At 42.5% G+C, this 15,916-nt stretch overlaps 1 protein-coding gene across 1 annotated transcript in view; it reads left to right on the top strand.

The window, feature by feature from the left end:
* Window positions 1-626: 626 nt before the first annotated feature.
* The window catches only part of PTPRT (protein tyrosine phosphatase receptor type T), a gene marked incomplete at its 5' end in the record, with an annotated part of 380,430 nt that continues 365,140 nt past the window's right edge, over window positions 627-15,916 (top strand). The window contains one exon of the mRNA XM_082065426.1: window positions 627-699. Coding sequence (XP_081921552.1) covers window positions 627-699 — 73 coding nt within the window. The remainder of the gene's footprint in view (window positions 700-15,916) is intronic.

Here is a 15,916-nt window from a genome sequence, read left to right on the forward strand (position 1 = left end):
TCACAAAAATTACTGTTTTCAGCTGCAAATGCCTGTAAGCTGTTGGTAACAGCCGCTCTAACAAAGGACCCTCTGAAACCTGCGGTTTCTCACCCGCCTGGCTCCAGCAGACGGTCGCTTCTTCCTTTCCCATCCCTGTGTTCAGCCACAATCCCAGCCCTCCCGTTAACGCAATACTCTGCGTTTACTCTCCATCCCCGCTGGAAATAGGGGCAGGAGCAGAAAAACCTCGATTTGCTGGCAAGATGCTGTACCGGGGGGAGATTTTTGTGTGTGCAGCTGGGCTTGAATAGGGATTAAAAAAAACAAAACCCAACCCACAACCCAGCCACTGAGGAAGCCTTTGAGTCAGTGGGAGGGGGGGCCGGGGGTGCTGCCCCCCGCCCGGCGGGGCAGCGGGGCCGGTTCTGCGCGGGCGCGGCCGGCGCTGGGCTCGGGGGGCGCCTCCCGCCCGCCCCCGCCCGCTCCCCGCGCCTCCCGCCGCCACTTCGGCGGCTCCTCCGAGCAGCAACCGCGGCTCCGGCTGCCGGGGCCGCCGCCGCGCCCGAGCCACCAATGCGGGGGATATTTGCAAGGAGGCAGCGGTACCGCGGCAGCGGGGAGGGCAGGTGAACTCCGGGGAAAGGATGCTCGGCGTCGCCGCTGCGATCGTCTTTCTCCTGCAGCTCTTGGCCAAGGCGGAGGGACAGGTTTTCGCAGGTAAGTGCCGCTCCGCGGAGCATCCCCTGCGGGGGGGATTGCGAGCCCCGGGGCAGACGGCTCTTCCCGGCAGCCTGAACTCTTGGCTTCATCCCTTCCTCCAGCCTCCCGGCCTCGCTGGGAGCTCCCCGTGCGAGCCCCGGAGCGGGCAGGGATGGAAACGTCTGTGGGAAGGCGGCTGCTCGGCGGGGGAAGGAGCAGCCTGATTAAAAGTCGGTTCCTAAAGCGCGGCGTGGACGCCGCCCGAGCCCCGGGGTGCGGGAGGCTCCACCGGGTGTGTGCGGGTCCGGCCGGGGAGCGGCATTGCGGGACGGGGAGGTTCGCTCTTCGGAAAGTTGCGTGTGGTTGGGAGGTGAAAGCATCGCCTTTATTCACGGATTTGCGACATTCGAGTCTTATTTTTGTAGTAAATGGGCTTTCCGAGTCAAAGGCAGGAGTTGGCCGCTCAAGGGTGCGCAGCCCGGGGGGAGTCGCTGCTTTTCCCCTCCAGTCAGGCAAAGGGGTTTTGGGCTGGTTCTCTGAAGTTTAGGAGCAGGTTTGGTTTGTGGTGGTTTATTTCCTCCCTTTGGATCTCACAGCTCAAGTAACTTTCTCGGGGGGCTCAGCTACTCGTTCTGGCTCCTTCCAGTTGTCGCTTTCTCTGTCGCTCTGATGTCAGGAACACTTTGCTCCCTGACATGTGTACGTTAATAGTAACCAGCTATTTTCCTCCTCCTACAAGTTCCTTCAGGCATAGTTTGAATCACTTGAAGACGACAGGTGCTTGTAGGGCTCGTTTTCTTCTCTTGTGCTGTTTTGTAGGTAAACCAAAGATATGTGTGATTTTGGTTTTCCCTTGTATCTTTTAGTATGTCATTAATTTCCTCAGTGCAGTTTTTCATTATATTAAAAAATAAACAGTTGGAACGGTCTTCTCTCCTGACTTCATCTGTCTAGCTTTCTATGTGGTTTGCTTTTTTTCAATTTTTCCCATCTATGTATCTAAGACAAGGAAAAATCCCCTGTGCAACATTATTTAGAGATAAATCTCAGTGCTTGAGACTTGATCTTTCATACATGCAACATGCCTAAGTTGATCTCAACCAGTGAAAGATCTTTTTCTTAACTAAGACTGAGAGCTTGAATGACTTTGTCTCACTTTAGAACTGAAATAGTGTGGAGTACAGGAGCACTGTGGATACCCTGAGCCTGGTCTCTCCAGGGCAGTCTGGCTCAAACTTTGGCATGGGAAGAGCTGGACGGCACAGGAGATGATGGTCAGGTCGGCGAAGATGTTGGGATCAGTCCCATAGGGTTTGACACCACCATGCCATCGTGTTTACATTGCCAGGCAACTGCACAGATCTACGGATTTATTAGAAAGGCTGGGAAATGTAGCCTAGTTAAATAGCTTCTTCGTTGAGTAAGAAATACGTGGAGCTCTGGGGTTTGTTTTCTTTCTTCGTGTGTGTATTTTTTTTCCTCTCCGCTCTCTTCCAACTGTGTTTTCGTGTTCTCGACACTTGTAATATCAATTGAGATTAGATCCTTGGCTTTTGATGAATCATTGAACCAGATGCTTAGAAAACAGACTTTCTGTGAAAATGGCAAACTTTTAAGAGGGCAGAAAACACTTTGAGAGAAATAGCAATATGTGAGCTAAATAATGCAAACTTAATGAAAAGTCTGACTAATCTCCACTTTCAGAAAGCCATGAAATATTTTGTTTTCATTAACAGTCTAGTGGGAATAGTGACTGCAAGGTTTCCTAATCATCAATATTGCCTTCTGTTTCCTATTTTACTAGTGCACTTCTTACCATTCAAAATAAGAGGAGCTGATTTTAATCAATGTTTTCTGAGCTGCTTTTATTAATGAAGTTAATAAGAAAATTTTTTCCTCCTAGGTTATATATCTGGCATGAAGTGTAGTGCTCTGGACTCTGTCCATATAGCTGATATTTTCATGGTAAAAAGCAGTTTTCCAAATGCACTTTGTACCTTAAATTTCAGGGAAGTTTGGAGAGATTCCAGTTAACGCCATTGGTGCATTTTTGCATCTTCCATCAGGTGGTGCTGTCTCCATAACTATTAGGATGCAAATACCGCCTGTCTCTTTCTGATTGAATTACTTTTCAAAGCCTAATGTGTTTATTCAGCAGCCTGTTGTTAAACATCCCGAAAAATCACCGTGCAAGAAGTTGACTGGCTTTTTTGTATTTATTTTCTTAGAGGATAGTTAGGCTAAGAAGTAGGAAAACCCCAACTCAAGACAAAATGATATTAAGTTCCTCCCTGACTTGCACAGCTGCTGCTGCTTCCTTGTATTATCCACAACAGATAAAATTAGAAATACTGTTATACAAAGTGACAGCAGAGGGTCGATGGCTTCTTGCCACAATACCAAGTTTCGTATTGAGGAAGCTGGTTAACACTCAATTCTCTATGTGATTTCTGTATTGCTCCATTTATAACTCTTTTCCTGAGCGATTACTTCCAATTGCCTCCAGTATCTGTATGTATTTGTAACTGAAGGTGTGCTTTGGAGGTTCTAAACTTTTTGATGGCTTTAGGGTCACCTACTGATTTAATTCCTCTACTTTCCCGTGGAAAAGCCAAAAGTATCACTGGGTAATTCTAGTAACTGCAGATTCTTTCAGGATTTCAGAAAATAAGCAACTTTGCTTATGGGGAAGTTTTTTCCTTAGAGCACGAGTGCACTTTTTCTGCCACCAAATACTTGGACTATTCACCCAGTTTAGCACAACAGAGTAGAAAATAGAGAGCAAAGTAATTTGCAGCTGTGAAAAAACATTTGGAAAGTAGGACAGGGGGTTTACATTGGGTTTACTTTGACCCTTGTTTTTCTTCTGATGTTAATGTTTGGTTTAATTATTTTTCATTATCCAGTTCCTCAGTGTTTGGACCTGTAGCTGTTTGTTTCAAACACGGCTGCCACATCATAAAGTTACTGCAGCTGACTCTTCATTACGTGTAATTTTTCCAGGGAAGGGGAGCAAGGAAGCAAACTACAAGAAATTTAGGGAGGGGGGGGAAGATTAATTGATTTACTAGGAGTTAATGTACAGATTTTGCTGTCAGTAAACTGGCAATGAAAAATGGATCTCTCTGAGCAAGCTACTCAGTGTGGCAATTGTGAACAATGCAGCCATTTAACTCAATAATCACTTTTCAGTCCCTCTGGGGAGCTGTTAGCACTACAATTCAACTTTATCTTTCATTCCTGGCTGGCTTGATTTGTTTTCTAATACATAAACAACTGAAATTAAAAAGGTGATGCTGCGAAACTGCCTGTTTCAACGGTGGCAATGAAAGGTCACGGTGTGTACGAAGGCATTTGTGAATCTCCGGGTGATAATCCCTCTCTTTTACAAATGCAGAGTCCTTCTTTATCATCCACCCTTCTGGAAGTCCCTCATCTCTGCTTTTCTTGTTTATTGTACTTTTTTAGTCTGTTATGCTCTGTGTGCAGCCCCACGTGCTCTAGTTTTCATTAATATTATGGGAATGATTTGGGACACTTACTGTAGAATATTACTGTGTTTTTTTTAGAAGGCACCATCATCTGTTACCATGGAAACTCTTATAGTGGTAAAGATGTAGGTCTGAGGTTTTGTGAACTTCCAAAGACACAGACAAGGGTTGTTTCTTATAGGAACAATTACTTTTGTATATAAAATCCAGTTAAGTGGAGAGAATAAAGGGAAATAAATTGATCTGTTCAGCATCGCACCAACAATCCTTCCTTTGAATAGCATTCTGCATAGAAGGATCAGTGGCTCTCTGATTCTCTCTCTGTATATGCGAATGGGTTTTTTAAAGCTCATTTATTTATCATAATAGTTGTTTGATGCCTCTGGTAATTTTCGTTGTAATTTTATAAATGGAGTAAACAAATGTGTATTGGCAGGTATTGTTGTTGGCTTGAATGGAAAGTGCTGAATGTAGAATGGAGAGGTGCGCAGTGTTAGCATCAGAGCTTAAATATTTTGGCAATGAGCGAATTTGAAACTGACTTAACATGGTCTTAATTTAAAAAAAACAAAACAAAAAGGGAAAAAAAAGTCATCTGAAATCCACCTGCCAAAATCCAATTGAGGCATATATGGGTTTATTAACTAAAGTGAGCAATAAGAGCTGTAATACTTATCTGTTTTGCTATAGAAATACTGCAGCCTAGTTAACATTCATAAAAACTCTTAGGATGTTTGGGTGAGGAGCAGCAGCACTGCCTGTGTGTATTGCTATATAAAGCCTTTAGAGAGAGACTTCTTAATTATTTTTTTTTAATAGCAACTGCTTCAGTCTCGTTCTTTGGTGTCTTGTAATGCATAGAAAAAATATGTAATGGAGTTTCTAAAAGGTGCTTGGAGGTGCATTCATAGATGAGGTTTACCCTGCAGAGAACTCAAAGAACAACAGCATATAGAGGCCACTCTCAGTTATAAACCGACCCGAGTTGCAACCCAGTTTTGCTGCCGTGATGTGAGAACCCTCGTGTACCTCCCATCCCCCTGGTCCCCGAGGGCTCCACTTCCACAAAGAACAAGAACAGGGTTGACACTTCTTGGCTCTGTGCTGGCCTTCTTGAGAAGGATATGGTGCACTTGGCTTTTATGATGATTCTATGGAGCAGCGTGACTTGGCTCATTTAAGACAGTGTTATTTGGCCAAGAGTCACATTTTTTCTGGCACTGTTAATGTTTCCTAGTTCTCTAAGATTTTTCCTGATGATGCGCTCTGTCCTGGTTAACACTATTGGACTTATTTGTGTTTCTTTGGGGGGAAATCCTCACCCATCTCCTGACTTGGCACTTTCCTGGCCCTTTGTTTTGAATGCCAGTTGCCTCCCACCACCCTGCTCTTTCCAGGCAAACCCAAAGCAAAAGAGCAACCGAAACCAGACCCACAAAGAAGGGAAATGTTGTTGATGGCATCATCAGGACTTCTTACAACCTGGCCCCGTCCTTCCATACACTTGTAATTATAGAACAAGCAATTTCTTCTAGTGTTCATTATTGCAAGCTCTAAAGATCATATATCTCCATGGTGGAAGAGAGAATTATTATGCCTTAATCGGACTATACATCATTTAATCAGACCTGCTTGTTGTTTAATATCCGATAAATATGTCCTATCTATCATACCATGGCTCAGAGATGTCAGATACTTTGCAAGCTGCATGGCAGGGCACTGTATGTTCTAGAAGAAAATACCAAGAAGTCAGTTATAGAAAATAGGGACCTTCAGAGAAAGACGACTGTGGGTTTTTTAATGCCACAGTTAAAGATGATGCAATTCTGAGGAGTGAAACATATCAACCTGTGAACAAGACCCGGTAAATAGGACAAGAAACCCCAGGACGAGTGAACCTACTTAGTGCTTGGTCTCCTCTGGCTTTCTTGTTTGCTTTTAACTGGTGCTTGTAAATCAATCCAAGGCCAGGCTTTTGATTTCTTCTCCTCTCCAGCGAGATCTCCCTGGGACTGTGCAGGGGACTTGAAGCCGACGCGATGAGTTCTGCTGCGGTTTCAAGTGGCGCAGCTCACGTGGTTAAAAAAATGATTGAGCTGCTTGTGAATTTTGGGAGGATGGGACCTGGCTCTTGTTCCTTGATATTTTTGAGCTCATCTCGCAGAAAGGCTGTGGGGTTTGACAGCTGATGATGTTGCGTGGGCACAGATCAGTGCTGCAGCCTGAGCAACCTATGGTTACACAAACCTCTCTATTCAGTTCTGCTGTTTCCCTTGTACTGGAAATGCTCAAAGTATCCCATATCTCTTGTTTTGTTAGCTGAAATGTCTTCAGATCTGATGTAATAGAGAAAACAGCATTTACTGTGTTTTTTTTCACATCCTTGTCATAATCTCAGCTTCATTCCCAGGTAGTGGCTATGTTAAATCACTGGGAAGCAGCTCTTGGCTGCTAATTGAGCTGTACATTGAGCAAAAGAAGGTTGTTTCACTACTTGTCCTCTGCAATATTGTAAAGAACAACAATATCAAGAGTATTATAACTTAATCCATTTTTATGTTGTGAATCAATCCTTCTCTCTTTGAATTTGAAGAAAATATCATTACCTGCTTGAGCAGCAATAGAGCTTCCCGTTGTTCTGGGGATGATACTCTGGAAGTGTAGGGCTTTTGCTTCCAGTACTGCTGGACTTGTCACTGTTAATGGAACGAGCTTAATCTGTGTGTGCACATCTTTGTTCCCTTAGTATTGACTCAAAGGTCAGCCCTTCAACAGCAGGTTGGAAGGAAAAAGGCCTAAATAGGCAAATACAGCAATAGTGTGCTTGTGGGTTCTTTTTTTTAATGAAAAAGCACAGAGTTGAGAGCAGTGTTGGTGCCACATGGTTGTGTTTATTGAAGAAGATAATAAAGATTGGTAAAAGCGTCACTTGGCAGAAAGCACGTGTGATTGTGACCGCCTAGTAGAAGTAGGGTTGAAGATGAAGCAGAGGAGGATGGGAATTAAGGCGATTTGACTGTTATATAGATGGGTCTTTCTTCCTTTAGAAATACAGTTATTGGACTTGCAGGGGTATTTGCTGGATAAGCAGGAGAGCACTTCTGTCAGCAGGATGGGAAGCTGCTGCGCTTGATGGTTCTTTTCTCCAAAACAGGGATTTTCTGTCAGTGCGCACCCATTTCTGTGCTGGCAGCCCAAATCTTATTAGTTTTTTCTAGGTGTGAATTCAGTGCTCTTAAGTTGTTGCTGAAACTGTAAAGTGTAATGTATTCCCACCACAATCAGGTTGGTTTGTTTGTTTTTCTTGGGGATACATGTCTTGATATTTTTTCCAGAGGTGTGTGGCAGAAAGAGGGATATTTAAAACCAAACAGAACAAAACCCTAAGCCACGAGGCTGTGTGTGTATAACTCCACACTTGACTACACTGGGTTGTTGTCAAGAATACTTACTGTTTTGTTCTCTTCCTTTGTTCCTAACAACTAAAAGCACCAAAATAAATGTGCACCAGCTATTACGAGTGTTTGTGAGCTGGCTGAGCTGAAGAGTTTATTTGCCTTCTCATAGAGGACGTGATAGGCCATTCTCTGCAATGGTACCAAGTCCTCTCTCCCAGTGAGCATCTTTAATAGAAAGTCTCTTTTTGCGTCTTTATTGTTTATTAAACCTAATGCGGTTGTTTTATTGTGTGGTAACTTTAAAACATCTGAAGAGCCAACTGTGTTAAACGCTTCAGAGGCACAAATGACTCATTTTTGTGCCCCGAAGAAGGTTTTTATCTTGCAGTTGTAAAAGAGAGAAAGAACAGAAGAAACAGGAGCAGTGAGGGCGGCAGCTGATGAGGTGCCGGCGTGTTTGGGTTGGGGGCTGGTTATGAAGGAGATGATGGGAAGGGAGGATGAGGAGAGTGGTAGGAAAAGGAAGGGAATGAGTATGAAAAGGAACATGAAAGGTAAGAGAAGCCTGACAGGATAGAAACAGAGAGGAAGCAGACATAAAATATCATAAAGCTCAGAAACTGGCTGCTGTTCCTGATGCTCATGGACTGTCTCTGCCATCACCTCTGTCATCTCCTTTCCTGTATGTTAACTGTCAGCAAGGTTACTGCTACATAGGTGGTTGCTGCAAATTTTGGTTCTTGTGCGAAAACATGGGCTGCAGTGCCCAGTTTTCATTGTCCTTACTTAATTTCAACCTGATGTTTTCTCAAACTGGTTGAGCATGCGTATACACAAACAAAACTGACATGGATATTTTGAATTTGCTAGTAACTAATTCTAGTTTGGCTTAGCAAAGTATATGAACTTTATACGTCAAATTTGCCAGTCACTAATACTTAAGAGCCTAAATTATGAGAGAAGCCATTTTCCCTGTTTTTACTGTAGTTCAGCTGATGTTATACTTGAGAGATCTCTTCCTGTGCTCACACTACAGCTGCGTGCTGCTTATTTCAGTAATGGCAAAGAATAAGCATGCAAAAGGAAAAGGAATGAGAAACGCTGCTATCCATCCCCGTCTGTACCGGAGCAGCTCATCAGGATGGCAGCGACGCCTGGTACCTCAGCACATCGCTGGCATCGCTTTGGAGCCTGAGCCAGGCAGCCCAGATGTGATGCAGTTTTGTGTAGCAGACAAAATTAAATGTCCAGAAGTCGCTCTGTCCATCAGCAACCTAAAGCCGATTCCTCAAGCTCCTTCTCTTGTAAACATTTTGTTTTGAACTTTGGTTTGAGACAGAGCTTTTTGTTGCATTATTGGCTCTGACTAAGCAGGACGTAATCTCATAAATTTGACTTTTAGATTGGTGGCTTCCAGCTCTTGGTACTCGTGTGGTCTGGCTCTTGGTTGCCAGCACTGACTCATTCTCTTTAGGGCAAAAGGATCTCACTCCTGCCTGCAAAAGGCAGGTAAAGAAGCGGTGATGGGCGGTTTGCTTGCCAGCAATGCCATTATTTCATGTTATTCCTGCATAAAAACAGATGCAGATAGTTAGTGCCAGGGATGCTGCTGACTGTTTGGATGCTGCCTACTTGAATTGGACCTACTATTGAAATTTTGTGGGGGAGAAATGAAAATATTTCACTCTAGGACCAGTTGAAAAGTTTCAACGAATGTGGTCTGAAAATCGATTTATAGGAAAATAGCTGTTCTAAAATGAGCAGTTCCCCTGCTGTTCTTGAGATTCAAACATTCCAGTGTGAATCAGAAAAAAAACCCCTATATAATCTAGTGCAAAAGATAGGTTTCAATAAATCTTGTAGAGAGTCTTACACGTACTTTAAAACCTGGGATTTCTACTATGAAAATGGTGGTCAAAACATCGCTCCGGCTTCCTGAATACATTGTCTTTGTTAGCAATAGGTTCTCCTAGACAAACAGTAAATATCTTCTTATGATTTAAAGAGTGGGGGATGCTGTGTGTGCTAACATATCAGCACGTGGTCGCGATGATCAGAGGAGCGGAAAGCTTGGAAACAAACACACGCTGTCCCTGTTGGCACAGGGCTGGCCCTGGAGACTGCCGGGGCCTGGGCAAGAAGAAAGTGTAATTAATTGTCCTTAAATGAACCTGCCAAGCAAAAATCAACCCTTTTAAAGTCAACTCTCAACTTTGCATCTTTCTAATAAAGCTTTTCCATGCCAAAGTTTTTAATGTTGTGGTTATTTGTATTTCTGTGAATGTTTGCTGCGAAGGATTAACGTATGGAGTGTAGCTGGATTGGACATCTGTGTTACTGCTGTACTTTGACGCTCTTCTAGCAATAATAGAAATAATTTCTCAAAATGCCTGAGAAGTGATGTTTTGGAATACGGTTTTGGTGGTGTTTGAAGGTCACTCGGCAGCTATTTATATCAAATCTCTCCCCTGTTGTTTTTTAAGTCTTTCTCTTCCTTCTAGTGGCTTCTATGCCCACATTGGTGTAAAAAGCTCTTGTGGCAAGAAAATGGAGCAATATAATTTCTGCACTTATCCTCCCCAAAAGCTCGGTGCTGATGAGCTTTTCCTTGTCCCTTGGTACGTTCCCAGTGGTTACTGGCTTCAGGGTGACTGCAGATGTTCAGAACCTGGTGTGTGCAGGAAACGACAGAAGTGTTATCAGTAAATGATACTTGTGTCAGTGGAATTCACGTAAAAACGTCTGAAGAGTGTTCAAAATGAGTGTTTGGATTATATAGAGAGCATACAACAATTTACCTATGATGTGCTTCCTCACAGTAGAGGATCAGTCTTCAGATACAATTTCCACTGAAGTTCAGGAGAAACTTAAAAGTAGTTCCTTTGTAAGTTTTTCGTAGTGAAGGCAAACTCTAAAGATCTACAGTGGAGATCTAAAGTGGTCTAAAGTGGAGAAATGATGTCAGAATGAAGAATTGCAGGCAGAAATCCAGCGCAAATCTTGGGCAGTATTGCAATATTGCAAAACGTAGAGCCAGAGTAAATGTATACAAAGTTATTTTGAGTGAATGAGAGAAATCTGGGAGTGATTAATGCTGAAATTTTGAGAGAACTGACAGCTGACAGCATATTTACATGCAGCTGAACATGAATTTGAAACGAAGCAAGTAGTCCAAAGGCGGAATATGCCACCTGCTGTGGATGGAGTTTTAAGAAGTGTATGTCTGGGCTTTTTTTCTGTCTGGAATATTCCCCTCAGGCCTGAACATCATCTTATTCTTAAGAGTGACAAATTAAAGTATTGAGAGTACCTACAAGTGACAGTGGTTTCTCTAATTTTGAGCAAAGATTTACAATATCTAAATACATTTAGGTTCTGGACCTGTAACTGAGAATAGAGCTGTGAAAGGGAGAGAGCACCTCGGAGGAAAGGAAGGGGATGAAAGGAGAGTTATTTGATGTGCACCAAGAGTAACAGAATAAGATTAAAACAAGAGAATAATTTACTTTAAGTATTAGGAGAAACTTCATTGCAGACCCATGAGGTTGTGGGATCGTATCCCAAAGGAAATGGTGGAAACTCTGTTGCCTGAGTCGTTTTAATTTAGACAGGACTAAATAATGGACTGTCTGCAGTAGAGGAAGAAAAGTACTGCACTGTATGAGAAAACAAATTGAATAATCCACTGCAGGCTTTTTTTTGCTCTAAATTTCTTTATAATGCTGTTGAAGAGGGAAAGGAGGAGGAGGTATACTGAGAAAAAGAGAATGCTGTATTTAGCGTATAATAAATGTTAAGTGGTGTTAACACATACTAATGCTTCTCAACTGTTTTTAATTCATCTGATGAAGTATCTGTTGCATATCTGCTCAATATCAGCAGCATTGTGGTGAAGATGGCATGACTGCATCGTGTCCCCTGCCAGATTCCTCCCACTGTCCCCCTGCCCCAAACCTGAGTTCAGACCTGACCTAAGATCTAATTTGGGGGCAAACAGGGACTGCAGTACTTAAATTTAAAAAAGCAGCCCCAAACCCCAAAACAATTATATATGTAGGATTTGTAGGTGCTAAAAAAGTGGTTAATGTACAAGTCAGAGGAGGAGTGCTAAGCATTTTGTGTCTTATTTCTGCATCAAGGCTCCTGAGCTTTGGGAGGTGAGTGCTCAGATACCCCAGGGGGGTCTGAGTTGATACCCTGGATGTAACATTGGAAAGGGCTTTAGGAGTTGTATCTGCAGCTGAAATCGGTGCCCCTGTGTCTCCCATGTGTTGTGGGCTCGATGCAGGTTCCTGAGGGCCCTGAAAATCCCTGGATGCTCCAGATGATGGACATGGAGTTAACCTTGGGTATTGTCCCTTAATCCCTCTTCCAGTCCCTAAACCGGGAAGGGCTGAGCAGGGCTCTGGGTGAAGTGCTGAGTGCACCTGCAAATGTTTGTGAAGGAGCAGAAATTCTGTAAGTCTAGACAAATTCAAGGGGAAATTAATATTTCTCTCTGTGGAGGTGAGTTTGTATAGTGTGAAACAAATAATGCATGGGGCCTCGGAGCTAACAATAAGAATAAAACAAAATACTGAATAGCTGCTCATTCAGTAAGTGCCATCCATCTTTTGCATGCAATGACAGAAGGTCCTGTGGCAGAAAATAGTATGTGATCCAGCAATTTTTTAAATAGTCAATTCTACAAGAGGATTGATGCGGGGTTTTGTGGACAACCTTCTGATAAGGCAATTAATACCCTTCAGAAAGCTTGATTTTTATTGACATTAGCCAGTATTACTTTTTTTTTCGTAGTCTCTCTCTTATAGGGAACCCCAGCAGCAGCAAGAGCTGGGCAGTAGTTTAGGAGCTTCTCTTTTTGACTGCGTAAGTGTACTGGTGAGGCTTTCATGCAATCCGGAGCTGGTCTGCATAATTCTGCAATACTCTGCATTTTTTGTGCAATATCATCCCAAAAGTGATGAAGTAGTTACATGAGCAAAAGTTCGGATACTTGGGCAGAGTGAGCTGTGCCAACAACTCCTCTGTAAGGTGATCATAGAGGGTTCTGACAAGTTATATTGCAGCTTAGACTTGACCAGCAAGCAAACAGTTGGAGTATAATGAATTGGGATTTGAGGTTTGGTGATTGTTTATAAATGTGTTTGCTTCATGGTCCACTTGTACTTTTTGTTTGGATCAAAATCAGCGTCATGTGTGCAATTAAGGTCATCACGTGCTTTGTTCGCTTTAACTGAAATAGTAGAGAGCTGGCTGGGGAAACCAGTGCTGTTGCAATTAAATTGAATAATTGATTATTTGAATCTCATTAAAGGAAAAGGAGGTAAGAAAATAAGACTGTTATTTATCAGTCAACTTGAGGGAATTTGTGTCTTCTGAAAACTAACTTCAATTGTATCTCGTTTTTGTTCTCAGTGCTTACGTTATTGCAGCGTTGAAGAGAACAAATAACGAGTTTCTTCAAAACTTTCTCATTTTTCTTTATACCCTCTGGCTTCCAATTAATTTTCCTTACTCTGCTCTTTCCTTTAACAAGCCATATGTAGTGGTCGTTCTTTGTTCCTGTGTCCAGCAGTGTTAGGTTATGTTCCAGGAATTTCTTGTGGCGCAACAGTATATGTGTGTGCTTGTGACATATTCCTAATAAACATGCAGATCGGTTCCTGTTTTGAGGCCACAAGGGTGATTTGATTTATTTAGGAATCCTCTCTAAACTTTCCTCTCTGCTGCAACAACTCTCTGCTAAGAAGAGTAGGAAGGTGAGAAAGATTCGGCAATTAAAATGTTTTAGCAGAGCTTTTTCTAAGACGATTTTTCCTTAGTTTTCTGTCTTAAAAGTTGAATGTCGCATGTGTTTGATAGATGGAAGGTGGCACTGTAGTGGCTTTATCCCATGCTGCTGGTACAAGGAGAGAAGCCCTAAGGAAGGGGATGTTCCAGTGTCACTGGGCAGCCACCAGCTCTTGGGTTTTGGTTTCCCAAGGCTGGTACTTAAGCTCATCCCAACCAGCCATGAGGTGCATCCATCACAAGCTGCTGCATGTTGAACATCTCCCGCTCAGAATGCACACTGAGGATCGTGGTGTCATGGAAGGAGCTTGTGACAAGTCACAAAAATCTGGGAAAAGCACAGTGGGATTAATAAATTTCCTTCTATGTTTTTACTGCCGTGGATTTAAATTCCACAGGCATATAATTAACGCGGGAAGGAAAGGCTGTCATTTTTCAAGATATTTGCGTCAGAATGACGACTTAGTTAGTTGTTCAGAAATAGGGGGCACTTGGGACAAAACAGAAGCCTAGAAACTTAAACTGCTGCTTATTGATAATATGCGTCCCTAGGACACAGCAATGAAATAGGAGAAGGTAACGGGAGTGGGAATCGCATACTCGAGCTGTTATTTATGTAGGACTAGACCGTGACTCTTTCAGCTCTCTTTCTTCCACTTTAATGTTTCTAAAAAGAAAGTAAATACAGATGAAGAACTATTTGTTGTATTCAATACTGTTCCCCAGGATACCTCTCTTCAGATAATAACTTTGATTCAAAGATATTAAGGAGGAGGAAAACGTTTACATTGCCATTTTTATAGCAAGGCAAATCGAGCACAAGAACATTATCTGTGCTATATGTATAATTACACAAGGGAAAGGATTTAAAGAAAATGTATTCTAAGGTGAACATGAATCAAGATCTTCCCCTCCCCAAGTCCTTTATGATACTCCACTGTTAATTAATCTTTTAGAAATAAGTATATTGCAGCCCCCTGCACTCTCCCTGCTCCTGGTTTTCCAGGAGAATTGACAAGCTCTGACTCACCTGTATTTTGTAATCTCACAGGTGAAAATGAAACCTTGCCCTTTCCTACCTAACTTGAGCGTTTCTTGATGACAAAGCAGCCTATTGAATGTTGTACTGAAATGATGTAAATTGCGTGAGAAGCTTGCTCCCTTCATAATGCTTTTTATACTTGCAGGAATTTTTGCATTGTGAGACATTCAGGCGGAGAATAGATGAGTATTTTGCAACGCTTAGATCAGGGATTGGGGATTTGGAGGCTCAGGTCTTCTGTTCCGGGCTCTGACACCATGTTGTTCTATAACCTTGGGCAAGTTAATTTTTCCACGTCTCAATTAAGCCAATTGTAAATGGCATATATGTTTCTTTGCCATCTCACAGGAGCCTGGGGAAGCTTCATGAGCACTTCTGAAATATTTTGATCTCCTGATGAAAGACAATATGAGTGCTGTGTGTTTTCAGACTGACTCCCCTTGCACTCCCACTGTTATCAAATGATGCCTCTCTAGAAGGTTTGATAAGACCTTGACTGTAATGTGTGCACATTTATTGAATGAAATCAATAGAGCTGATTTCATAAAAAAACAAAATCCCACCAAAACACACACACAAAAAACCACAAACCAAAACTGAACTAAACCCAAACACCAAACTGTCAGAACTTGTGTGCTGATGCTTGTATCTTCTAGAATTTGTTTGAAGAGTGTGGCAGTTTTGCATCTTAAACTCTTCTGCCCTTTTTGCCTTTTATAGCCAAAGCGTAGAGCTCAGGGTTAGGAATGAAACTGTACTTTGATTATAGATACCTGTGTGTTAGATCGACAAGGTAAGAAATGGTTTAACTTCAGGTGGTTGGGAGAAGATGGTTTATGTTAAATATAATTATATATAAGCCTTGGGGAGCCCGTGTGTAGGACCAGCAGCTGCAGGAGCAGTGCAGCACAGCCACGGCACTTTTTGAGGTAGATACCTGGGGGTGTCTCCATCGTAAGTGGGTTCTGGAATGTGCTTTTTCAGAGGGTGCTCTGTGGCAGGGGACAGATGCGTCGGGGCAGGGCAGACATTGATTTTCACATGGCTGGCAAGTATTCTTTGTAAGAAAGATGGTGTGATGATAAATAGACAAGTGTTGGGAAGTGAAAGAGTTTGTTTGTGGGTTTTGTTGTTTGTTTGCTTCTTTCCTCATTTGAGTGGTGGTTAATAATTTATTTTTGAGGTGAGACTGTTTCATTTGTGACTGATTTTATGTCTATGTAGTGGAGAAAGTTTAACGTGTTCCTTTTGGGTGTTGGGGACGTTTACAATGGACCCAGGTAATCTTTTTCAATTTTGTCATACAGTGACAAGTTCGTGAGTAGTGAAACACAACACTATTCAGATAGCCTGTTGTTTTTTTTTTCCCTGAGTAAACAAAGCATTTAATCTTGACTTCTGAACCCCTCTCCCCATCTCACCCCCCAGATCAGCAAGATGCAGTTCCCCTTATCTTCATTTATCATGTGCTTTCTGTGAACAGGCCTCCAGTTTAAAATGGCATAAAATGG

The sequence above is a fragment of the Streptopelia decaocto genome (genome assembly GCF_964273445.1).
Source record: "Streptopelia decaocto genome assembly, chromosome: 14".
NCBI lineage: Eukaryota > Metazoa > Chordata > Aves > Columbiformes > Columbidae > Streptopelia > Streptopelia decaocto.